Source organism: Oncorhynchus clarkii, chromosome 12, assembly GCF_045791955.1.
Source record: "Oncorhynchus clarkii lewisi isolate Uvic-CL-2024 chromosome 12, UVic_Ocla_1.0, whole genome shotgun sequence".
NCBI classification, from domain to species: Eukaryota; Metazoa; Chordata; class Actinopteri; order Salmoniformes; family Salmonidae; genus Oncorhynchus; species Oncorhynchus clarkii.
In genome coordinates, this window is record NC_092158.1 from 27970443 (window position 1) to 27998017 (window position 27575).

At 40.0% G+C, this 27575-nt stretch overlaps 1 protein-coding gene across 5 annotated transcripts; it reads left to right on the plus strand.

Moving 5' to 3' along the window:
• Nucleotides 1-3977: 3977 nt before the first annotated feature.
• Nucleotides 3978-26670, plus strand: LOC139422966 (rho guanine nucleotide exchange factor 9-like). Of its 5 annotated transcripts, none has more exons than XM_071174489.1 (11): nt 3978-4247; nt 9463-9642; nt 10049-10138; nt 16800-17024; nt 20837-21016; nt 21307-21539; nt 21871-22000; nt 22719-22850; nt 24250-24493; nt 24573-24641; nt 24745-26670. In XM_071174489.1, the coding sequence occupies exons 1-11, from the start codon at nt 3978-3980 to the stop codon at nt 24912-24914; spliced, it is 1923 nt and encodes a 640-aa protein (XP_071030590.1). In that variant the 3' UTR covers nt 24915-26670. The 5 variants fall into 5 exon arrangements, with proteins under 5 accessions (XP_071030590.1, XP_071030591.1, XP_071030594.1 ...); XM_071174490.1 differs by having other exon boundaries at nt 4029-4230; XM_071174491.1 differs by lacking the exon at nt 3978-4247 and adding an exon at nt 4559-4653.
• Nucleotides 26671-27575: the final 905 nt, after the last annotated feature.

Consider the following 27575-nt stretch of genomic DNA (forward strand, 5'->3'; position numbering starts at 1 on the left):
TTGGGGTTATTGTCTTGCTCGAGGATCCACGTGTTGCCAAGTTTTAGCCTCTTGGCAGAAGCAACCAGGTTTTTGGCTAAAATATCCAGGTACTGGGTAAAGTTATTGATGCTGTTGACCTTAACAAGGGCCCCAGGACCAGTGGAGTAAAAATAGCCCATTACATCAAAGATCCACCACCATATTTTACAGTAGGCATGCTTTTTTTTTTCTGCTCATGCATTCTCATTTCGATGCCAAACCCACCACTGGTGTGCATGGCCAAGGAGCTCTATTTTCATATCATCCAACAAACGTAAGCGCCTGGAGTTTACTAAACGGCTTTGGCACTTGGATTGGAACTGACGCTTTCGTCACATTTACATGATAATAGAGCTCTTTGGCCACACACACACCAGTGATGGGTTTGGCGTCAATGAGAAATAAGGCCTATATATCTGTGGATCTAGAGACACTACCCTCTGCTGGACAAATAACTTTACAACAGCAAATGAGACCAACAATCCAGGAGCATACAATCCTATATCTTTTGATGGCGCTAGCAGCCAATAATAGTTGATTTTTAGGTTGGAGCTTGCTAATGCTGAAATAGAAGAACATCAAGGTCAGTTTGCAGTCTCATCTGTTGTGAGCAAGCCTCCAAATTCCTCCCCATTTGCTGTACAACCATTGACTCTCGGCTACCCACTGGGCACACTACGTCATTTCAACATTTACATTTTTTTAATTGGTTGAGATGTTGATCAGTGAGATTTCAACCTTTATTCACCCACTCAAGACTGCCAGAAGTTTTTTGAATTCCCAATGTTATCACTATGCTTTCAACCAGATTTTTGTTTTTTATTTAAATGTGTTATCACTGCACTTTCAACCATTTTAAAGCACAACCAAGTTCAAATGGGAATTCAATGTCAGATATTTTGTATTTATTATACAACTTAATGTGTTATCACTGTGCTTTATCTAATAGCACAACCCAATGAGCTAGATTGCAGTTGAGATTACATTAAAGTACATAGTGCAAGTGATCAATGGTGTTTGAGTTTCTGTGCAGATTATAGCAATTGATATGTGGTTTAGATGGAGATGTGAATCCAACATATTAATTATTATCTTGAAGATGAAATTTGAAATCAACCCGAAACCCTAGGCCTATATGTATTGTCTATTTTTAGTTGAACTCTGGGTTGAATTGAAACAAGACAATAGCTGTGGATGACTTTGCAAATGCTATATATGGGCCTAAATAGTATCATTGATGATATGACATAAGGTATGGTTACGTTTTATTTTTACTCTTAAGCCTAGTTAACCTACCCTTTGGAATTACTTTAATAGCAACAGTGAATCTATTTAGTTATTAAGAGATCTCTCAATGATCATTCTGAAGATAGCCCATTGGTAGTAGTCAGTGATAAACACCTAAGTTAAGCAGGGTTGGGCATGTTTAAAACCCTGGATGGAATCCTGAATGGATAGCTGTAGATGGAAATACTCTCCAGTAGGTGGTGCTGCACAGATTTCTTTCTTTCTGAGGGTGGCTATACGGTTGAAGATCTGACATTGTCTTGAAGGTACAAATTCAACAAGGTTTGTCTGTTGAAAATTGATTATCATGATGAGATAATCCTGTGGTTGAAATTTCACGCTCAAAACAAAAGTTGACGTTAATTAATTTTTCAAATCCAATGTATTTTCCACTTAGATTGCACATCGCCATACTTTGACAAATTTCAGCGTTGATTCAGCCAGTCTGCTCAGTAGGTATTGTGTTATCTGGATTTGCAGTGAGAGGGAACAGACAGTACCATGGCATAATAGTTTGAAGCCTACTTCACAAATAGTATATTAGAGTCCGTGTGGTAGTGTTGACAAAACACCTGGAACTACAAGATGTTGGTGTGTTGCCACTGGAAAAATACTTAGAAATGCATCAAATTAAATCTCACACCCTGACCACAATTCAGTAGGCAACACCATAAAGCTTGTGTATGATTACCTTACAGCTATTCATCTTTGTGTATTTATGTGTGACAGTCTTTTGTGTCCAAACCATGAGAGAAGAGCCATTTTCCTGAGTTATGTAATTCCTTGTGTTCCCTGAACTGTAAACACATTGAGATGATGGGAAATGCTACTCTTGAGGTTGCCTGGCCGTCATCCAAGACCTTTTGCGGCCAACTACTGTGCTCAACCACGCAGTCTCCAGAGGAGTTGCGACACAGGAAACTGGAACTATTCTTGTTTTTGCTCCTGATTTAGATAAGTGTGTATAGGCCTATGTGGATATATAGAGAGAGACTGAAAGCTCTATGTGATGTTAATTTAATAGAACACATTTGAACATTAACAAGTGAACAAAATACAAATGTGAACTGGACTGTGAGACTATTTGAGGTGTACGTGGGCCAAGGCTGGGTCACTGCAGCGCAGTGCATCCACTACAAAGCTGTAGTAGAAGTATGTAGATTTCCCACTGCAGTGGTTTAGCCCCACTCTAATGCTGCAGTCTCCCTGGTTTTAGATTTCACTGGATTTCTACAGTACCCCTCCACCCCACCCCCTACCCCACCTCCTTTTTCCGTTGCACAGTATCATGTGAAAGCTTATTCTAACAGCATATTCTATCATCGTGGGAGAGTAAAAATAGCAAGTTCTTCTCACTAATGATGTTTGTTTCCTTTTTAAACAGTGACATATATTTTTTACTTCTGAGCTGTCGTTGTCACTGAGCCTCAGTGAAGTGAATGTATCAGTTTCCAGATAATGAGATTCTCTCGTTTGAAAGGTACAGGCACATTGTCATCTGAGGGCAGCGGAGACTCCTCTGATTCTAATATGAAACGTTTCCTATCCTCAGATGAGCCGCAAAGATAGACAGCAGCCTAGCATTGAGGTCAAAACAACATGATGCTTTTCCCCTTGCTTTCAAGTAGCTGCCAACAAAAAGCTGTTGACTGCCAGTGTCAGAGAGGTCTTGTCTGTGGACTTAACTTTGTTTGTGTGGACTAAATACTTGTATATCTGAGCTTTTCTTAAAGCCAGCCCATGTCAACCTTTTCCTCATCTCTCCACACAAGCTCCCAGTTATTGTTGGCTTCAGATTCAAAGCCATTGTGCTTGCCTTTGAGGCAGTGAGGGTAACCACTCCTCTCTACCTGCTGGCAATGATAAGACCACACAACCGGCCAGGCCAGTGCTTTGTTACCTCTGGTCTCCCGGAATCTCCCCCATGAGGACTCAGTGTATGGTCCACCTGGTTTTGTTATGACCCCTCAAAATCATCTGTATGGGTGCTGGAACAGCAGAGGTGCTACTTATCCTCATCCACTTGTGCTATTAGCCCAAAGCATGTTTTCTCCTCATCCTGTGTTGTGTTGCTTTCATATGTTTTATTTGAATTATTGTTCAATTCTATTCTTCTTTATCCTTATGAGTTCTGTGAGTTTTTCCCCCTGAAGTTTGTGTTGGTGGAAGTCTGAGACCCAAGGCTGATAGTGCAACTATGCACTTCTCTCATCATGCTTGTGAGAGAGCTACAGGAGTGACAGCGATGGGGCCAGTGAACAATCGAGCTCAGAGTGCATGGGGATTTGGAGTGACAGGTGCACAGGAGCCAAGAGGAGAGATTAATCTCTACTGAGATAAATTACAAAGTAGTTATCCTACTGTTAAGACCTCTGTTACTTTTTGATTTGTGTAGAATGGTCCACGTGGGTGGATGTATTTCTCTTTACAAAAACCTGCCTGTTTTTATTACTATTATCAATGATTACAGTTGCCTAGGCATATAATGAAATTACGACATTTGTATTGCCAACTGGCACAGGCCAATATAACCCCCATACAGTGTCTATGTTCCTCTTATTATGATTTAATATTTCTGGTCCGTGATTTTAACTATATTTTGATGAGCAAGCATCACGAGGTTAGGACTCCCAGTTTGAAGCATAGATAGGAACCATAATGAGCCCCCAATGAGTGCCTGTGGTTTGTTCCTCTATGCACGAAGCACCGCCCAGGTTTTTGCTCCCCGCTACGCAGAGAGAGTTGCAGCAGTAGCGTTCTACAGTGCCTACGTTACCATCACAATTTTAGTGCATGCAAAGACCCCTACTCCTAATGAAAAACGGCATTCAAGTCGGCAAATCAGGAAACTAGCGTACTACGGGTGTCAGAGTGGAAGGGGAACTAACGGTGCAGACTCTGATGATGATGAGGATGATGATGGTGAGGATGATGATTCTGTAAGAGAGTTATACGTATGAATACAATATTATGTGAAAGAGGAGGTAGCTAGAGATTATACCAGAAATACTTCCTTGCGTTTGGATAGAATTATGAACAGTCACAAAATGTTGGTGTACAGCAATATGCACCTTAACCGATTAAATGTTGCAGAGCTCATGCTCTACATTATGACCTTGGATACGAAAATGATAATTTGCATGGTCGTAATTATCGTATGCGATGCTTTTGTTTGTGTGGTTGGTGGTTGCTCATACTGTGCCTCAGTGCGCGTATGGATAATCACAGCCCGCACTAAAGTACGCACGGCGTGCAGTGGAGGCGAGGAAGTGGGAGTGAATGCGTGTTCTTATGGAAGTACACACAGGGCTTCAACATGGCCTCATCACGATATGAATGGCGCTGGTATATTCTATATTACCATATCTTGTTTGTGGTTTACATTTTATTTAGCATGTCGGCCATCAGTGGCATATGGCAGTCGCGGGCGCCAGATCGGTGTTATAAGATTGTTAGGAATTGTTCCTTTTCTCGGCGTTCTCTCGTTGTAAATGTATTTTATTGGCATGTTGTAAAACACATCTATGCATGCGATGTGGGAGAGGCAATGTTTTTCAGTAAAATCCTGTTCTGTTGATTACTTGGCGTTGGCAATATGGTGCTCGTTTGAAATAAATATAGTCTTATCACATAATCTTCTTGATCTGGTAGGATTGAAAAGATGCGACTCACATGCGCTAAAATAATATAATTAAATAGAATAACTGTATTCTCCAGGCTGTAGATTGCGTTTTGTAAACTACTGACCATGCCATTTGGGTCTCAGAGCTACTGGGCACAATGCAAAAACAGCATCACCTAGCCTACTGTAAACGAGCTATCCAGTAGCCTAATAATATAATGTATTATCGAATGTAGTGTTTAGTGTTTAAATATTGACCCGTTTTGTAATGGTTTTACATTGATATTAAAGTGTTTTTTATGTATATACTTCCATGCTTCTACTGTAGGCCTACCTCACAGTAGGCCCCATGGTGCCTCATAATGTTGTATTTTATGACGTAGCCTATAGGATATCTCGAAACATTGCTTTTAGTTTATGCGAATTGGTAGGACTAAATAGTATGACGAATGGTTATGTGGATATTCTTTTTTTTATGTAGAACTAATATAATACAGTTTGCGTTTTCATAGTGACAATTCTACAGATGCTATGAATGTAACAGCATGTTTTTGTTGTGTGTGTGTATGTGTGTTTGTTTGCAACTTAATGCAAAGACCTCCCTGTTGTATTGACTGCTTACAGTGCTGTTCATATCACAGGATCCTAGTTAAATAAATGGTGATGCATCGAGTCTCACAGAAGATTAAAAAAGCTGTATTGCAAAAGGGGAATGCTCTGCTCTAGTGTAATAACAGTATTACTGTCAGTACGCCTATGCAGACATTATTTTAAAAAGACAGGGTTATTCATTAATTGTATTATGAGGAAGCCAAATACAAGTTGTCATATCAAAACGGGTGTGCATATTTAATGCAGGCAGGGGTGCATTCACATGGAGATGCATGTGGAGCTAAAAATACCCCTTTCTGTTCTTGAGCATGTGAGTTATAGTGGAGAGCGAGCTCTCTTGACACTTATCAGGGGACATGTTGACTTGTTAATTAGTATATAACTGTGAGGGATTAATGTCTGTTTTCAAACTGTTGTATCTCTCATAGTTTGAGATATCACCTTTTTTTCATTCACTCATGTTATTAGGATTGCAGGTGGAGCTCAGGCAGGGCACCTGTGGTCTATTCCATAAATCTTTGTTTAAAGAAATGTTAATTATGTTCATACATAAAGTCATTTGGCCTGGAATAGATAATGACATTAAAGTGTGAATGGAGGGTAGGTCAATTAGAGTTTTTCTCTACATAATATATTAGAGAAACGCTGTTGAGTAAAAGATAAATTATGCCAAAGTTTGTTTTGGATTATGAGAAAAACAGTCCAAACAGAGCGGATATGATTTAGGGATTTATCGGCCAGCCGATCGTGCAGCTCAGCTGTGTAATCTGTGTCACGGCACCAATGTAGCATCTACCAATCTGCACCCTGTTTCAGTATGGTGCTCCTGATCCCTATAGCCTCCACCACACTCCAGCCAACTACATACACAAAGCTCTTTAGAGCAATAGGTTAGCAATAGTTTATGTTCATATTCAGGTTTTTACACTTTAATGTAAAATGTTAAATGTTGAGTCAAGAAAATATTTGGAAGAAGATGGTATATTACTCCTTTTGGCCTTATTTAACTGCTTTTTGTAGTAGTGTGACTGAACAAAGTGCTACTGATCATCTTATGTAACATTGACTTTTACACAGAGGAAAAGTGTTTTATGTACAGTAAATCTGTTTTAGACATAATAAGGCCAATTACAGATTTTGCCCACAAATCTAGGGCCATTTCGTGAGAGGGAGGACTTGACAAAAAGTGGCAAAAGTGTAATATTTAAATCCCTGTGGGTGATGCAATTAATAGGGTTGTCAAACTGTGAATTTATTTTGTTTGACCTGGCTTTTACAATGTTAATACAGATGGGAAAATATAAATGCAATCATTCCTCTTCATGAGACTTCATTTATTTTTTTGGACAGTTTTAGTTTTCCCTACTTTAATGTCTAAACCCCAGATTGAGATTAAGAGGTAGAAGGAGGTATTCTCTGAGGGTGAGCAGACAGACTAGCATCACTACTCTGGACGGTTCTGACTTAGAGTATTGGGACAACTACAAATACCTAGGTGTCTGGCTAGACTGTAAACTCTCCTTCCAGACTCATATTAAGCATCTCCAATCCCTAATTTATTCTAGAATCGGCATCCTATTTCGTAACAAAGCCTCCTTCACTCACGCTGGTAAACATACCCTTGTAAAACTGACTATCCTACCGATCCTCAACTTCGGCGATGTCATTTACAAAACAGCCTCCAACACTCTACTCAGCAAACTGGATGACGGCCTAGGAACAGTGGGTTAACTGCCAGAACGACAGATTTGTACCTAGCTCAGGGGTTTGAACTTGCAACCTTCCAGTTACTAGTCCAACTCTCTAACCACTAGGCTATCCTGCCGCCCCACAGTGCCACCCGTCTATCACAGTGCCATCCGTTTTGTCACCAAAGCCCCATATACCACCCACCACTGCGACCTGTATGCTATCGTCGGCTGGCCCTCGCTACATATTAGTCTCCAGACCCACTGGCTCCAGGTCATCTGTAAGTCTTTGCTAGGTAAAGCTCTGCCTTATCTCAGCTCACTGGTCACCATAACAACACCCACCCGTAGCACGCGCTCCAGTAGGTATATCTCACTGGTCATCCCCAAAGCCAACACCCACTTTGGCCAGCTTTCTTCCCAGTTCTCTGCTGCCAATGACTGGAACGAATTTCAAAAATCGCTGAAGTTGGAGACTTATATCTCCCTCACTAACTTTAAGCATCATCAATCTGAGCAGTTTACCGATTGCTGCAGCTGTACATAACCCATCTGTAAATAGCCCACCCAACTACCTACCTCATCTCCATAGAGTATTTCTACTTGCACATCATCATCTGCACATCTATCACTTCAGTGTTCATTTGCTAAATTGTAATTACTTCACTACTATGGCCTATTTATTGCCTTACCTCCTTACTCCATTTGCACAAACTATATAGATTTTTCTATTGTGTTGTACTTTTGTTTATACTATGTGTAACTCTGTGTTGTTTTTTGTCGCAGTGTTTTGCTTTATCTTGGCCAGGTCGCAGTTGTAAATGAGAACTTGTTCTCAACTGGCCTACCTGGTTAAATAAAGGGGAAATAAAAAATAAATAAAAAATAGGCATGTGTCTGTTAGGGTATCATCCTTGAGTCATCTCTACCCACTACTGGATGTTATACTTAATCATATTTTAGAGACCAGTGTCCATTTATGGTATGAGGTCTTTGAGGGATCGAAACTGGGGTGTCTACATGGGATGGCAGGTAGCCTAGTGGTTAGAGCATTGGGCCAGTTACCTAAAAGGTTGCTGGATTGAATCCCTGAGCTGATGTAGTAAAAATCTGTCGGTCTACCCCTGAGCAAGGCAGTTGTCATCCAAATGTATTTATATAGCCCTTCGTACATCAGCTGATATCTCAAAGTGCTGTACAGAAACCCAGCCTAAAACCCCAAACAGCAAGCAATGCAGGTGTAGAAGCACGGTGGCTAGGAAAAACTCCCTAGAAAGGCCAGAACCTAGGAAGAAACCTAGAGAGGAACCAGGCTATGTGGGGTGGCCAGTCCTCTTCTTGCTGTGCCGGGTGGAGATTATAACAGAACATGGCCAAGGTGTTCATAAATGACCTGCATGGTCAAATAATAATAATCACATCCAGAACAGTTGAAACTGGAGCAGCAGCACGGCCAGGTGGACTGGGGACAGCAAGGAGTCATCATTCCAGGTAGTCCTGAGGCATGGTCCTAGGGCTCAGGTCCTCCGAGAGAGAGAGAAAGAAAGAGAGAAAAAGAGAATTAGAGAGAGCATACTTAAATTCACACAGGACACCGGATAAGACAGGAGAAGTACTCCAGATATAACAAACTGACCTTAGCCCCCCGACACATAAACTACTGCAGCATAAATACTGGAGGCTGAGACAGGAGGGGTCAGGAGACACTGTGGCCCCATTTGATGATACCCCCGGACAGGGCCAAACAGGAAGGATATAACCCCACCCACTTTGCCAAAGCACAGCCCCCACACCACCATTGCTTATCACTTTGGCATTGATTATAACACCTCATGTGTTAGAGTCATTTCACTGAATCGAAGATGTGTAACTCTTTATAATACTTGTCATTTGTATAAAATATATATATATATATATATATATTTAAAAAAATGTATAATAATAATACTTAAAAGAAAGGAATAAGTAGATAAATTGGTTTGAAACTCAGATATTGTCACCAAGACTTGACAGTGCCCTCCTGCCCTTGTAAAAGTACTAATGAGCCCTTACCGTCCTCTCTTCTTTCCCTCACCACTACTCCTCTCACTCCCTTCCTTCACCTTTTCCCTCTACCCACTCTCACCCCTCACCCCAATCCCCCATTTCCCCTCTTCTCTTCTCTTCTCTCTCACTTCCCTTCTCTCCTCTCCCCTACCTCAACCCCTCTCTCCCCTCACCCCTCACCCACAGTTGATCAGTGGAGGATCCATCGTCAGCGCTGAGGCAGTATGGGATCATGTCACCATGGCCGACAGGGAGTTGGCATTTAAGGCAGGGGATGTCATCAAGGTCCTCGATGCATCAAATAAGGACTGGTGGTGGGGACAGATTGATGATGAAGAAGGATGGTTCCCAGCCAGCTTTGTGAGGGTGAGTGGAGCCATCAAAGATTTTCTCATTCTCTGCTGCACCGTGTCTTGCCCCTCAACAAGTACACTAGGGTTTACCACCTATTCTCAATGCTCCGATGGATTATCCTTTGCCATTGCCTTATCATTGATAATTATCGTTGATTCACTGCCCTGTTTTGAGGGCAGATATTTTAGGCTTGGGTGATGATGATGATATTTTGATATAGATCAAAATATGATTATGCCATGCTAATCCCACAGGAACTAAAAATATTTACTAGTCTCCAATTGAAATACTGTGAAAACAAGAAGACTTCAGAAAAGTGAGGAGTTATTACATTGCGGGGTTATCACTACTAGCCTTCTCCATCTGCCAACTGTAAAAATGAGTCTGAACGAGGTATGTCATGTTTTTCTCTCCAAAGGTTGAACCCCACCCACCACAACCTCAAACAAAACAGGTTTTCTATATCAACCCTATAGCAGCTCCAAGGTTCCAAAACACAACTACCAAGGTGCGTTTAATAGTTTCAGCAAGTATTTCAAAGCATCTGTTTTAACTAGCATCTCACTGCACATTGGACCACCCCATATCTAACATCCTGTCGCTTTATACTACTGCTTCCATTTGCAGACATCACCATGCTTCAAGTGTCAAGCTTGTAATAGCATTACGGTCAAACTATAGTATCTCAAACAACACTCTCTTTCTCACTCTCACTTACTCTCTTTTTCTCACTCTCTGCACTCTCACTCAACTGAAAAGCGAGCAATGAGGCACTGATTCATCTCAGATCTGAATGATGAAACATGTATGACCAACCTTTTAGCAGAGGACAGGGCATATCAAACAGGTGGATAAAACGAACAAGGCTTGATGAGTGACTCAAATAAAAGCTATTTAATGGTTATTTTATGTTACCGGATTTGTTGTCATGTTGGAAGTTATTTTCAGGAACATACATTTTCTAAAATCTTAAGAGCATTTCTGGATTATTGTGCCCATCCTATGAATTGACCATGCAGCTTTTGTCCACTGGTCCAAGGAAACAGAGAGAGTGGGCTCTAAATAGACACCTGTGGACAATGTACTCAGGCTGAGATATACTGTGTACACAGAACCATCAAGCACTGAGACCTGATGTCTGGAAAAGATTACTTACAGCACAGGCCATATGTGAATTCTGTATGGCCACATGCATATTTAAAATCAATCTCAGAAGGGTCCCATGACTCTATGTATGTTATGGTTAGGTCTAGTGTTTGTAATATAGATATAGGTTTAATGACCACAACTACCTCATATTTGCAAACAAACAGTCAGATACAGTAGGGTCCAAAATGATTGACACCCTTGATCAAGATAAGCAATAATGACTGTATGAAATAAATAATTCAAATATTGAGCTATACTAATACAATTATTCAGATAAATATATTTTGTTTAACAAGTATTGTTTTTTCTCAAAAAGGTAGGGGTAAGAATTATTGACACCCCTAAAGATTCTTATAAATAATGTAGTCAAACGTTTAGTATTTGGTCCCATATTCCTAGCACACAATGATTACATCAAGCTTGTGACTCTACAACTTATTAGATGCATTTGCAGTTTGTTTTGGTTGTGTTTCAGATTATTTTGTGTCCAATCAAAATTAATGATTAATAATGTAATGTGTCATTTTGGAGTCAGTTTTACTGTAAATAATAATATAATATTACATGACCAAAAGTATGTGGACACCTGCTCATCAAACATCTCGTTCCAAAATCATGGGCATTAATATGGAGTTGGTCCCCCCTTTACTGCTATAACAGCCTCCACCCTTAACAGCTTTCCACTAGATGTTGGAACATTGCTGCAGGGACTTGCTTCCATTCAGCTACAAGAGCATTACTGAGGTCGAGCACTGATGTTGGGCAATTAGGCTTGGCTCGCAGTCGGTGTTCCACTTCGTCCCAAAGGTGTTTGATGGGGTTCAGGTCAGGGCTCTGTGGAGGTCAGTCAAGTTCTTCCACACCGATCTCAACAAACCATTTCTGTATGGAAAAAGCTTTGTGTACCGGGGCATTGTCATGCTGAAGCAGGAAAGGGCATTCCCCAAACTGTTGCCACAAAGTTGGAAGCATAGAATTGTCTAGAATGTCATTGTATGCTGTAGCATTACGATTTCCCTTCACAAGATTTCCCTTCATTCCTCCTCCACCAAACTTGACAGTTGGCACTATGTATTGGGGCAGGTAGTGTTCTCTTGGCATCCACCGTACCCAGATTCCTCTGTCGGACTGCCAGATGGTGAAGTGTGATTAATCACTCCAGAGAGAGTGTTTCCAATGGCGGTGAGCTTTACACCACTCCAGCTGATGCTTGGCATTGCGCATGGTGATCTTAGGCTTGTATGCGGTTGCTTTGCCATGGAAACCCATTTTGTTAAGCTCCAGACGAACAGTTCTTGTGCTGACGTTGCTTCCAGAGGCAGTTGGGAACTCTGTAGTGAGTGTTGCAATTGAGGACAGACAATTTTCACACACTACTCAGCACTTGGTGGTCCCGTTCTGTGAGCTTGTGTGGCCTACCACTTCGCAGCTAAGCCGTTGTTGATCCTAGACGTTTCCACTTCACAATAACAGCACCTACAGTTGACTGGGGCAGCTCTAGCAGTGCAGACATTTGACGAACTGACTTGTTGGAAAGGTGGCATCCTATGACAGTGCCACTTTGAAAGTCACTGAGCTCTTCAGTAAGGTCATTCTAATGCCTATTATTGTCTATGGAGATTGTATGGCTGTGTGCTCGATTTTATAATCCTGTTAGCAACAGGTGTGCCTGAAATAGCCGAATCCACTCATTTAAAGGGGTGTCCACATACTTTTGTATATGTAGTTTTCCTCCAAGACATGGTAACCTCTCACAATTACCAATAACTCGGGTTTTTACCATGTCTTGGGGGTATGATCTTTCTCTGAGCAATTGTATTTGTATAAAATAATATCATTTCCCAATTCTATTAACATACAATATTTGAATTATTTATTTTATACAGTCATGATTGCTCATCTTTATCAAGGGTGTCAATAATTTCGGACCCCACTATCTGTCATTACGATTGAGCTAAACTCTAAGTAAATGAGTAAATGCTTCAACCTCATCTTTTTTTTATTTGACTGAATCTACTAACTGATCTCATCTTACTCAGTGATTGCTAGAGTTTGTGTTTGATTTTATTTATGTGACAAGAAATTATAAGCTAATTCTATGGGAAAATAGTACCTTCATATCCTAGAGGGAAATGTGCCCATTAACAATACAGTTGCATCATGGCTGGCTTTGTAATGTGTATTTTTCCTGAAAAACATCATGATTGTGTAGATGTTTATTAGGAGTCAGCTACCTACCCCGTGTCCTCTGGCAAGGTTGCTAAAATTAGTTCCCTTTGAGGATTACACAAAGTGACAGTTCATTCCTTGAGATGCCTTCAAGCAACCAATGCACTAATGCGCTCACAACTCCTCCAACTCCCTCAACTAGGAGGTATCAGATTTTAATCAAACAATGAATACTGCGTAGAAGGACATCATGTTCATTGTTTCATGGTTTTATCCCTTTTGTAATACAATGTTATTTCTTGACCGTTTGTATATTATAATGTGGGGAGGTCAAAACAATGAAAAACGATCTACCAAATCTATTAATTTTAAAATGTTGATTACTTCTCCTTGCCATTATCATTCACCTGATAAGACAAAATATGTGAACAAAAATCGTATGATGGGGGTCCCAGGGTCACCTGTTCTAGTGGCTCCTGATATTGGGGTTCGATGTGAATATAAGCAAACTGTTCATGTACAGAACTATATGGTATATATTTATCGGGTTCATACTTGCGAACATTAGAAAAAGTAGAAGTTCTCAAAATGCCCATCAACCAATTGAAATTGTTGACGTAGTTGCATGGGATACAACGCTACATGTTAGCTTTTCCCATAGGATAACCTGCCAGACATACATGCTAACCACACCACCTGTTGCAAAATAAATGTGCACATACATGTTATTCAATCATTGCACCCATACTGCTTGAGCGCGCGTCAACGAGAGTATGCGTAGCCAGGCGCTAACATGCTGACCAGACTGAGATGGGAGAGGCAGGACTTGCAGTGCATCAAGCGTCACAAATAGAACCCGTGTGGATGCAATGATTGAATAATATGTACCGTACCAGTCAAGAGTTTAGACACACCTACTCATTCCGGGGTTTATTTTTACTATTTTTTAAAACTATTTTCTACATTGTAGATGAATAATAGTGAAGACATTAAAACTAAAAAATAACACAATAACACTCATGTAGTAACCAAAAAAGTGTTACAAAAATGAAAATATATTTTTTATTTGACATTCATCAAAATTGCCACCCTTTGCCTTGATGACAGCTTTGCACACTCTTGGCATTCTCTCAACCAGCTTCATGAGGTTTTCACCTGGAATGCATTTCAATTAACAGGTGTGCCTTGTTAAAAGTTAAGTTGTGGAATTTATTTCCTTCTTAATGCGTTTGTGCCAATCAGTTGTCTTGTGACAAGGTTGGGGTGGTATACAGAAGAAAACCCTATTTGGTAAAATACCAAGTCCATATTATGACAAGAAGAGCTCAAGTAAGCAAAGAGAAACAACAGTCCATCATTACTTTAAGGCATGAAAGTCAAAATTCAAGAACTTTGAATGTTTATTCAAGTGCAGTCGCAAAAACCATCAAGCGCTATGATGAACCTGGCTCTCATGAGGACCGCCACAGGAAAGGAAGACCCAGAGTTAGGAAAGGTGGATACCTAGTCAGTTGTACAACTGAATGCCTTCAACTGAAATGTGTCTTCCGCGTTTAACCCAACCCCTCTGAATCAGAGAGGTGCGGAGGCTGCCTTAATCAACATCTTCAGGGAATAGTGGGCTAACTGCTTTGTTCAGGGGCAGAACAACAGATTTCCGCCTTGTCAGCTCAGGGATTCGATCCAGCAACGTTTCAGGTTACTGGCCCAACACTCTAACCACTAGGATAGTTACTTCTGCTGCAGAGGATAAGTTCATTAGAGTTAACTGCACCTTAGGTTGCAGCCCAAAAAAACGATTCACAGAGTTCAAGTAACAGACACATCTCAACATCAACTGTTCAGAGGATACTGGATGAATCAGGCCTTCATGGTCAAATTGCTGTAAAGGACACCAATAAGAATAAGAGACTTTCTTTTGCCAAGAAACACGAGCAACGGACATTAGACCAGTGGAAATCTGGTCTGATGAGTCCACATTTGAGATTTTTTGTTCCAACCGCTGCGTCTTTGTGAGACACAAGGGGGCCTCAAACCCACTGTTACCGTATCCTGCAGATTCACAGTTCACTGGTATATGCTACCTGGCAGCAATAATAATAGAGGTACATGACAGCTATTTGACAAGACCACAAGGCTCTTCAAATGTAAAAAAAAGTTGTATGTTAAACGTAAATGTTGTATAGACCTCCTTTATCTTTTTCCCGTAAAAGCACATGGATGTGCGTGAAAAACATGACATTTTGTCATATAGCGGAAAATCAGCACCATGCAATATTGGCACACTACAAATGTGACATACTAAGTGGAACATAAGTAAACCTTGAATTTGGAGGTTTAAAATATCCCCCTGGTGGCCAAGTTGACCTATTTTAAGAAATGCCATTGGTTGGTGGATATAAAGTATAATATCTTTGATAGGCTGATGCAGAATTTGTTACAGGAAATAATCACTGGCCTGCTGGTCAGGTTAGCATCGTGCTAAATGTGGCAGGTTATGTTATGGGAACAGCTATACATTTAGCATTGTATCAAGTGCAAACACGTAGATTATTTTAATTGGCTACTGCTCATTTTGAGACTGAGAAGTTTAAACTTGTGTGGACCCATATTGTTCATTATATTAAGTTATAGCATGTTAAGGTTTTATCCCTATCAATTTGCAGTGTTGGGGAAGCTACTCTGAAAATATAGTTTACCAAGCTACCAATAAACACAAAAACTCTGTTTCAAGTGAGAATTAGGCAGGTCTGATGCTGAAAAAGAAAGGAAATTATTGTCTACTTCACCCTTATTTTTTTGGTTAGAAAAAAAATGTTGTGTTGTTCCAGTAGTTTTCTACACCGTTACATGACAAAAAAGTAATTAACTACTGAAAACACTACCGAGATTTGTATTGAGTTCAACTGCCACCAAGATACTGCAAAATGTAGGTAAATTACTAATTGAACTACATGTAATTCACTACTCCCCAACACTGTCAATTTGAACATTGCTGGAAACAGAGCCACAGTTGAAACACAGGGATTGTGCAGTGCAGTCTATCAACTGTCCCATTTATTAGTAGCAAAGCTCTGTTTTAAATTCCCTGTGTCACTGCCTTACATCTTGTGAGCGCTCATGCTTAAAGCTCTATTGTGCAGTCACAGTGATGTACTCAGCCTAATCTGCAATTTCATGCTTGTTTATTTTTCTAGTTTTGATGCATACTGTTGCTTTAGCTCAACCTATTCCATCGATACAGTTACATATCGCAATATTATTTTTTACAATATATCATATCGTTTTGACAATATTGCAATATTACTTTTGCGCTAGTTGGCTGTACCTGCATCAAACTCCAGTATTTTTCCTTCATAGCTTGTTCTCCATCTTCTTTTTAAATAGGGAGCTAATTTGTCTTCAGCACTTTTATTGCCATAATTAAAACTCGTTATCGTGGCTCTCTCTTGTCCCTCTACAGCAGACCTATAGTGAGGTCCCTGGCAATTCCCAACCCAACTCTTCAATGTAAAGGCATCGTTAGAATTCAAGATAAATTACAATGTTTTTTGAACAGGTACCTATTTTACGGGTGCATCAGAGGAATGAAGGCCTGATATGGATATTTCTATACTTTTTTAACGCGTTTTTGACAAATCTAATTATGATACACATTGTTCAATTTAAACTGAAGAAGTGGCATTGGAAATGAATTTGAATAGGGAGAAAAGGCCCCATGGCTTTGGAATTAAAATGGTGTTGTTGTTTTGTATTTTTAAAATATTTTAGATCACTTACAACCTGAACCCTGATTGTTGATGCTACTGTTTATTTTTCCAGGCTGACATGTTGTGTTCTGCTGTCCTCAGCTGTGGGTGAACCAGGAGGAGAGCACGACGGTAGAGACAGTTGAGGGGGCTAGCCCCAGCCCCAGTGAGGTCCAGAACGGGCATGCGGAGGCCAGCCCCAGCAGCAGCGACTGTCTTTGCCTGGGCCAAACCGTCCAGAACAGAGACCAGATGAGGGCCAATGTAATCAACGAGATCATGAGCACAGAGCGTCACTACATCAAACACCTGAAGGACATATGTGAGGTAGGCTTGGCTGGCTAGAGATCTTCCAAAGACAGAAGGGCATATGTGAAGCAGAAGTTATAGACTATGGATGGGCGTGGGTTGGGGGCCACAAAAAATCTGAAAATGTCATGAGGGGCCACAGTGGGTCACGGGTCTACGTATCCATATAACCTAGTGTTGGGCTAGTAAATGAAAGGGCGCTCGCTGATTCGAATACCCGAGCCAACAAGGTGAAAAATCTGTTGATGTTCCTTTGATTAAGGCACGTAACCCTAATTTGCTCCAGGGGTGCCGTACTACTATGGCTCACCCTGTAAAACAACACACTTCACTGCACTTCTCCGGTGTATGTAACAATAAAACATCTTACACGCAATCAGTGCCAGCCCTAGTCTTTTGGGGCCCCTAAGTGACATTTTGTTGGGGGCAAAATATTTTAGACATTTTTGTTTGTTTTGGTCTTCGGCAAGGGTTTTACGCCCCTTCAACAGTTTTCTTGAGTTATCTTAGATTAATTCCGGATATTTTGAGGTGTGTATACTGGCTATGGCATCTCAAGAGGGACAAACAGTCCTATTGCCATTTTTTTCTTTTCAAGCGTTCTTTTATGGGAATATGCGAGGCACAGACGTTCACTTCACCTAGTTGAGTTCTGCTAGGAGCAAACTGAACTTAGTATGCAGACACCTTTATGCACTATGCTTTTCCGCACGCTTACTATACAACAGATCAATATAGTCTACCAGTCAACTGTCTATCCTGCCCTCTATCGATAGTGACAATAGTGGTTGTTGGATCGTTTGTCCAGATCTGCAATAGGTTAACTATCAATCAGACCACACATAAAATTATTTAAATCTATCTGCACCAATTTTCCATATCAATCAACAAGATGGAGGAATAGCTGATAGGCAGTGGGGAGGCCAGGTGCGTCACTAGGCATTAAAGAACAGTGAAGACAAGCAGCTTTAAAAAAAAACAATTGATCTTGTTTAGGGGCAATAAAATCTAGTCTAGCCTACAACATCACAATCCAATGTACTCACTTGTTTTCAAGTTTTCAAAATAGAATGCCCCACCCCACATCACACCCTGGCCTAACCAAATAGAGAAATAAAATGGCTCTCTAAGGTCAGGGCGTGTCAGGGGCACTATAAAATCAGAGATTTTTTTCCCCCGAATGCTGTTTTATATTTTCCAAAATTCTGTTTTCTCAGTTTTATTGTTCCTGGTTTTAGATATTCTTTTTTTTTACTCTTAAAACTACAATTGTTCATAGATAAACAATGAAATTGGATGTTCTGAGTCCATATCAATGCTTACATCACATCAGAAGACCATTTATTTTAGGTCTGTAAGGAAATTAACAAGTAGATTTTTGAGTGTAATTCCCCTTTAATTGTGCATCTGGCCCTTTAATTGTGCATATGGTGAGCGCGGAATGTGCTCATGGCAAACTTTGCAAATAACAAATAATATATACAAATGATTTACTTCCTCATGATACACTTCTGCCAGGTAAGCCTACTTTGCAGTTAACATTTAATTTAGAAGGTTTTGGGGGAAGTATTTCTGTTAAACCACAAGACAGTTATCATATCAACTGGCTACACACGGAGTGATACACATAAACACACACAACACAGACAGGGCATTATTGCTGGAAATTAATTGGCAAATATTGTGTTAGGTTTGTCTTTTTAAGCTATTAGTAGCTAACCAATGGTGGGATAATGTTGCACTGATTAGATAGTAGCAAGGAGCTTGCAGTGTCTGATACTTGGGAGGTGTTGACAACGCAAACCATGATGATAAGCGTTCCAAGTCGGTATGCGGTTATGCGTTGCTTATTGGTTGTGTGTGGTGCATTGGCACAGAAACCTGTTGGTGGAAAATTCGTTGCATCTATTTTATATAATTTATAAATATCATAAAATGTTAAACGAATTTCCCCCTAGCTGATCATTGTCTGCAGCCAATTCTGATCGTAGTGTAACGAGAGTCATTTTTGTTGTTGTCTATTTTTCGGTCGTTGTCTGCGAACCCTTAACCTTCTGGAGCGTTGCCTTGACAATAAACTGACTGTGCTACAAAACCATGCGAAAGTGGTAAAGTCGATAACTTCATGTATAAATACAACGGTTGCTACAGTTATGGTTATTTATGGTGGTAATCATAATTGTTGAGTACATTTTGAGGGGGGAGGATGTGCAACATTTTTTACAGTACAAAGGCAGGGTCATGTGAAGAAAAATAATGTGTTGGGGAGGGGAGTGCAGTTTTTTTAATGACGTCTCGAGTTGTCTATCTCTGTTTTAGACAATTACCTTGTTTTAGGCCATTACCCAACCACTATTCATAGCAAGATAAGACAGATTATTAGTGATTATCCAATATGAAATATTAAATGGGCATGAAAAAAAGTGTATTTATCTAAGTACCCAATAAACTGTATATCCAATATTTCCACAGTGCTATAACAGCTCTTGTGCAGATTTAGATTATGCAGTACAGTGCTTTCCATGGACTAGGAACAAAATGTGTCTAAAGGCAAACTTCAGTCAATTCTGTTCTAAAGAGTAGTGACATGCTACAGTGTTTTAGTGAGAGATTAGAAGCGATGGCTGACCCGTAAGTGCTGGTTGTGGGCTCAGAAATAGCATCCCTCCCATCCCACACCACTCTTCCCCAGCATATATAGAAACAAGCACTCCATCTCTTCACGCACCACCTGTCTCCGTCAAACAACACACCCAGGAGAGGACATGAAAAAGTACTCAAAAAGCTGTTACCCAATCAGACGTTTTTCATCAGTTTTCCCTCTGTTCCCACATAAATATTACATAATCACAATGTGCTTCGAAACCCCCAAAATGACGCAGAGAAAACATAAATTGTGTAAGCAACATCACATGGCAAATCGTAATGTCTAGGTGACTGGGAATGCCTATTGAAGCGTGATGGGTCCCTTAAGTGTGAAACTATATGATTTTTCATGAATGACTTGAAATGTTATTGGAGAAATGAGCTCCCACAGAGGGGATGAGTTACATAACTGAGACTCTTGCTTATAGAGCTGTAGCCATCTTCCCTGCCTTTTATTTCCCTCTAGATCTAATCTGGGAAAAATGTGGTTAGAAAAATAAATTCGATGGGAAATTAAACAGGGACTAAACAATGATTATGATTCAGTCATTGGCACTGATGCCTTTTTTAAACTCAGACAAAACGGTTTGAATGCCCTGTGTCATGTACAAATATTCCCAGTGTGAAATAGTTCCCAGTTCAATAATTGCACGTGCAGATCTTTATGTGGATGGCTGAGCTCGTGCAGATGTTTCTCTCACCCTGTCTTGACCTCGAAAAACTGTTCTGTGAGAATGCGCATTTGCTTCACACATCTGCCATTCAATGGTGGCCAGGAGTATTGACACTGACCAATCAGAAGCTTGTTGAGGCGTGAGGTCGGCATATATACACCCAGACTCACGCGTCTAAGTGCTGAATGTTGATGTGAGGAGAGATATGTTGCCAGTGTAAAGACTTGGGCGCTACGGCGGGGGGCGAAAGAAATATCCGCCTAGCTCCTGCCATCCACATAAAGAGACGCACGTGCAATAATTGAACTGTGAATATTTTCACGTTGGGAGAAATTTTACATGACGTTACAATCACAACAATTGGGAACTATTTCATGCTGGGAAGATTTTTACATGACACCCTGCAGTAAAGAAAAAATCATATGAGATGCCATGCAACATCAATGAAATACTATCATTTGAAATGCATAATATTGGATCAAAACCATTTGTTTTTCTTTGTTGCCTCAGGGTTACTTCCGGCAATGTAAAAAAAGAAGAGACATGTTCAATGATGACCAGTTGAGGGTCATATTTGGGAACATTGAAGATATCTACAGGTTTCAAATGGGCTTTGTCAGAGACCTGGAGAAGCAGTACAATACAGAAGAACCTCATCTCAGTGAAATAGGTCCCTGCTTCCTAGAACATGTAAGCATTTTTGTATCTCTCAGGATTTCAAGTGTTTTTTAAATGTAATCCCTCAATAGGTTTGAGTAAACCTTGTGTATCATATCTACATGGCCATTGGATTCTCATCATTTTTCATACTTCTGAGAACCTTGATGATGGGGCATTTCAGAGTTCCCTTTGGTTATTAATTTCAATGGTAACTTAAGGCAGTAGTGCACCCTCACTATTTTGTTAACTCCAAAAAAGAAAAGAAAATTCAGCTCGTTTCAGCATTTCAAACATACTGTGTACACGTTTATCTGTTGCAGCAAGATGGCTTTTGGATCTACTCAGAGTACTGCAACAACCACGTGGATGCCTGCATGGAGCTCTCTCGGCTGATGAAGGATGGCCGCTATCAGCATTTCTTTGAGGCATGTCGCCTGGTGCAGCAGATGATTGACATCGCCATTGATGGCTTCCTGCTCACGCCTGTCCAGAAGATCTGCAAGTACCCTCTGCAGCTGGCAGAGCTTCTCAAGTACACTGTCCAGGAGCACAGGTACCTGTCCCTTAGTCTCAATGTCACATCAAATATTTACATTCACCTCTGTGTCATGATGAAGCATTGTTTCTACTGATAAAGATCCTGCTGGAATGATTGGTATTTTTTGCTCTCAGGTTAATTGGCCAGTATGAGACTTGAGGATCTTTCATTAATATGTGAGGATCCTAGACGTGGATGCTAAACTTAAAGTATTGTTGTTTTGTGCAGTGAAGCTGTGATAGAGATGTGGCACGGTATGCATGCCTGACTATACAGTTCTTTTGTTGACCTATTCCTCCTACTTGGTCACCCCCACTATAACATTGTGTCTCCTCCCCTCTCGTAGTGACTACCGTTACGTCGCTGCAGCGCTGGCTGTCATGCGGAACGTCACTCAGCAGATTAACGAGAGGAAGCGTCGCCTGGAAAACATTGACAAGATAGCACAGTGGCAGGCGTCTGTGCTGGACTGGGAGGTAGGACTGAGACAGGGTGACATGGCTGAGGAACTAACAAGTACTGTGGGACACACATACAACAAGCCGTTTTTAGTTAATGATTTGGCTCTGTCAACTCACTCCTTTGCTACTAGCTTGTTTTGGTCAGAGTTTGAAACACAATGTATTTTACAATGCAAATATTTTGATAAGCTGTCACGTAGACCTTCTATGAAGGTTTAGAGGCAAGAAGTTGTTTCTTCCAAAGGAAAATATATCAATTGCTCCTTTTGGAGTATGTACTCTTTTGATAAAATAAGAAAACAAGACTGTCAGATGCGGTGCATTTTGAAGCACTCCGTTTCATCGGGATGAAGTTAATCAGGAGTGAGAAAAGGAAGTGTAAGGATCTGTGTTGCTAGACTCGAGCCTGTATTCGATGTGAGAGAGCTAGCATTAGCAGGCCACTGACCTAGTTGAAGAGTTTTTCCAGAGTTGCACAATCACTGAGGTACTGTAATTATGTCAAGTAAAAGAAAAAATCAAACCCACCAGAGTTCTACTTTGTCACCATCTATGTATTTGAGGAAGCGGAAGCCTGTCTTAAACAGAGGAAGCCTGTCTTACTAGTCAGTATCTTATCAGTCACTTTTCTAATGTCATAAGCATAAAAGGATTCAGTTTTCTTGACTATGTATCACAGACTGTGTTATTGATCCTGTTTAAAGATCTGACAATCTTGTATTTCTCTGTGCAGGGGGATGATATTCTAGACAGGAGTACAGAGCTGGTCTACACTGGGGAGATGTCATGGATCTACCAGCCATATGGGCGGAGTCAGACCAGGGTCTTCTTCCTGTTCGACCATCAGATGGTTCTGTGTAAAAAGGTAAGGTGGCCACATCTGGGTCACAAATGCTATTTAATTGATCGGAACCAATCTTGACACTCCCAGGTGTACATATTGCCTATGTAACCCCTCTCTTTTGCAGACAGAGTTGGCATGAATTTGTTTAGAATGTGATCAACCGGTCAGTTTGTTTGTGAATAAAACATGGCAACAAAATCAGTACGTGTGTTTGTACCCTTAGTTACACTCCCAGGTTCAAGGCAAATGAAGGTCACTGCTTGAAAGAGTCAAGTCACCAGATTAATGTACCTAAGGAGTAATGATTTATTGTGTGAAACAGAAAGTCACAGGCTTGTATGAGAAAATGCTTAGCCTCACCACTGTGGTGACAAAGACACAGCTTAGGACATTATAACTGCCGTTTTTATGGCCGAACAGGCTTGTTTGATAGTAGTTTTTATGACAGCAATTCCTCTTTACTCCCCAATTCTGACAAAACTTGAGTCATATACACAAAACTTAAACTGTTAAAAAAAATATGCATCTCAAGAAAAAAATAGAAATTTACGAAGTTCTGAAATGCATCCAATAGCTCAACATGTGTTGAGAGATTCTCAAAGGTCATGCTAAGAAACTCTCAAATCATGAAGTGTTTAGCTCTTAAACCCACAATCAATCCCATGAATTAGGCCGATTAGTATGAGTCATTCAAATGTGGTGGGTAGCTCACAAACATCACAGTGAGGGAAATGCTGTGTGATATATTGTCACCGTGCAATTTGTAGTTTGAAATTAAAATGGTCAGGAACACATCTTTAATTCAGCTCCTGAAAATGGACCCTGTGGTACTTGTTGTAACAGAACTGGATGGAGATTCGTTCCTGCTTGTCTGTGAGGTCTTACCTTTTATCTCCATCCCCTCAGCACTGTGATTGATTCCTGCTCCTGAGGTGGATGACAACAGTGTTGTAACATAAGGCCGTCATGTCCAAAGGGGAGCTAGAGGAAGCTGACAGGCTTACAGTACAGTACACAGGGCTGTTGTGTCTCTGAGTTTACTGCTACCGCTGGGACATGTGTGACACAAGCTCTCTGAGGGGACAGGAATATATAGTACGCAGCAGAAACATCACTAATGGGGATGGGACACCTGGAATCAGGAGCAGCTGTTTACAGCAAAGTGCATTATTCATCAGGGTGATTGCATGGAACCCTGTCTATCACAGGGAAATTGATAGGCTGCAATTAGTAAAAATGTACTTATTTCTTCCTGGCTGCCAGGAATTCAATCCTTTTCATTTCCTATCTGTCTGTCACCTGGGTTTCGCAGTGCCTCACTATTGTTCAAAGCACTGGTGTAGATAATTCAAAGTAAATTAGAATCCACTCTCTACTATATTTTTCCCTTCCACTCCTCACTCCCTTACTTTTCCCTCAGGACTTAATACGACGAGACATCCTGTACTACAAGGGCCGCATGGATATGGACAGGTACAATTTAGTTGATGCTGTGGATGGGCGAGATGATGACTTCAATGTGAGTGTGAAGAATGCGTTCAAGCTGAGTAATAAGGACTCCGACGAGATCCACATCTTCCTGGCCAAGAAGCTGGAGGAGAAACTTCGCTGGCTAAAAGCTTTTCACGAGGAACGCAAGATGGTGCAAGAGGATGAAAAAATAGGTGTGTATGTGAAAGAAATGTTCATTTGTACAACAAATTAAAATGGTGAATGAATATAACAATTATTTATATTTTTCAGGGTTTGAGATATCAGAGTATCAGAAGCGACAAGCAGCGATGACAGTGCGAAGAATGACCAAACAAAAAGGTAAATGCACACTTTTCCAAATTGGTTAACTAACAGTTTTTGTTTTTAGTCCATGTATAGTGCATCTCTCTCCTCCTTAATATATCTCTCCTCCCATGTGTAGGCCATAGATCTGTGCCCCCTGGATACCCCCCTCCTATGGACCCCATGAATCCAGGACAGTACTTGGTAGGAGACGGCATGGAACAATCAGAATTTGAATTCCCTGAACCTGAAAGGTGCAAGTCTCCCTTCTGGCAGAGCTTCAGCAGGTTAACTCCCTTTAGGAAATAGAGAAGAGATATATTTTAGAAAGACCACCTTATTTTTTTGAGAAGCACCATTGTATTTCAATTGTGACTCTTAAGGGAAAGCTGAACACGAGTATTTGGATTGTCAAACATTTAGCTTGTGAGCATCTCATTGATGACTGTACTGTTGTAATCACTTTACCTGTATGACTGCAATGACAACTACCAACACAACTACCACAGCGAATGACCACACCTTTGGAACCTGAGAGAAACCAAAACACCTTCCTATCTCTTGATCTGTGAGAATATTTTTGTGACCTCTACTAATCCTTGGACAATGGAAAAGGGAACCGTGAGTTTCAAGGAAAAACTAACAGAACATTTGTGTCCACATTTAAAACTGAGGAAGCACTAGTCATACATTGATCTTTATGCCAAATCTGGTTGTGTCCTACAGTTCACTGTGACCTTAATGGGCATTTTATGAGTTTTTTTTTTTTTTTTCAAGTAAAATGCTGGCCAGATTCATCAGTCTTGTATTGTTTTCGAGTATTTATTTCCATTTTATTTTTGCTAATTTAAAATGCATGATGAAGTCCATTGTAGGTATTTATTGTGCAATTATATTCTTACGGGTCAAAGGGAAAAGAGAATCCGCATCATCAACTTCAGTGTGACTCATTCCAATACATCTTATATTGTTGACAGGGTATATATGTTGTATATATTTTTATTACATGTAGGTACTTAAGTCTGATAGGAATATCATCTCGTGGTGTTCTCTTAAATAGTCATTCACACTGATTTTCCATAACCAGGATGGTAGTTTGAGACATGATATTACAGTAGGCTATATTCAGCTATCATTGCATAGTGCTTTCTTTACCACCGGGCACCTCAGTCATTGTAGAATAATATGTGGTTATAGTTGCACTTACCTAAGATCCATCTGTGATTTCATCAGGTAGAAGAGTCTGCACGAATGCCTTTCAACCACCCAAGTCATTTAACGAAGATTGTGATCGCATAAGTTTCAGAAATAAAAAGGCCTACCATAAAATTATTTGACGATAGTTCCATAAATGACCATGGTTAAACCCCTATTCATTGGCTTTATTTTCATGTGATATTCATTCTTGATAGTGAAAGAATACCACTTTAAGGTAGCCAAACTACAGTTAAAACATCTTGGTAGTCTTTTTCCTGTGGTGGCTTTCATAGTGCCAGCACAATGTTATGACATGACTGATTTTACGCCTGTCATTGCAGGTTAAATCCTTTGCTTGCTCTGCCACCAGGCTTAGATGAAGCAGAAGATGGGGAACATTTCAGGGGGATTCCAGTGTGGTTTTTTTAGGCATTATGATGGCTACTTCAACAACAAAGTTATACCAGAATTTCACGTGAAAAATGCAAAGGAAATGCTGGTGGTCAAGCTTGTTATCTATATTTGTATTCAAAGGGTGAAAACAATTTTTAAAAGGATATTTATTTATATGCCTAAAAAATCAACTAGGATTTAATACATTGCATTAGATACAGTATAAAAGCGCAATATGAAAGTGTGCAGTAATATTGAAGGAAAAAAACACTTTAAATATTAAGGCATTTTCTCTTGATGAACTGATATGGAACATTCATACATTTATTTTAAAAAGTGCATTTTCTAATGAAAACAAATGCTTAAATATCTGAATTGATAAGTTGTTTAATTTCATTTTTGGTTTTATTGATAATTATGGATGATTTATCATTAATTTTGTGACTATGGCTTGGAATAAATCAAAATGCGTTAACATGATTGTTTCCTTCTTAATAATTTAAGTTGTGCAGTACCCTGTTAGGTGTTAATAGATGTGCATTAACAAATTCTAATGAGATGGATAACCACCAAGATTATCTAAATTCATTTCTCTCTGCCAGGTGTTTGTTTACTTTTTCCTCAAATAATCACCATATCTCCTTATCTTTCCTTCTTAATGTACCAAAAGACAGTCTAATGAAGCACACCAACCTGTAAGAGAAGTCATGTATAAGATCTACTATTAAAGAATTACCATTAATGTGTAAAGAAATCAATTTATTGTCTATTGCAGATACAGTGCCTTCGGAAAGTATTCAGACCCCTTGACTTTTTCCACATTTTGTTACGTTACAGCCTTATTCTAAATGTATTAAATTTAATAAAAATCCTCTACAGTCTACACACAATACCCCATAATGACAAAGCGAAGATTTTAGAAATGTTTACAAATGTATTTATTAAAAACAAAACGGAAAATACCTTATTTACATACAGTGGGGCAAAAAAAGTATTTAGTCAGCCACCAATTGTGCAAGTTCTCCCACTTAAAAAGATGAGAGAGGCCTTAATTTATCATAGGTACACTTCAACTATGACAGACAAAATGAGAAAAAAAAATCCAGAAAATCACATTGTAGGATTTTTAATGAATTTATTTGCAAATTATGGTGGAAAATAAGTATTTGGTCAATAACAAAAGTTTATCTCAATACTTTGTTATATACTCTTCACAAGGTTTTCACACACTGTTGCTGGTATTTTGGCCCATTCCTCCATGCAGATCTCCTCTAGAGCAGTGATGTTTTGGGGCTGTTGCTGGGCAACACGGACTTTCAACTCCCTCCAAAGATTTTCTATGGGGTTGAGATCTGGAGACTGGCTAGGCCACTCCAGGAC

Coding starts and splice junctions, on each gene's coding strand:
- LOC139422966 (XM_071174489.1), top strand. CDS start 3,978: ATGAGTGCCTGTGGTTTGTTCCTCTATGCACGAAGCACCGCCCAGGTT. Junction 10,139..16,799: donor TCCAAAACACAACTACCAAG/GTGCGTTTAATA, acceptor TGCTGTCCTCAG/CTGTGGGTGAACCAGGAGGA. Junction 21,017..21,306: donor GTCCCTGCTTCCTAGAACAT/GTAAGCATTTTT, acceptor TATCTGTTGCAG/CAAGATGGCTTTTGGATCTA.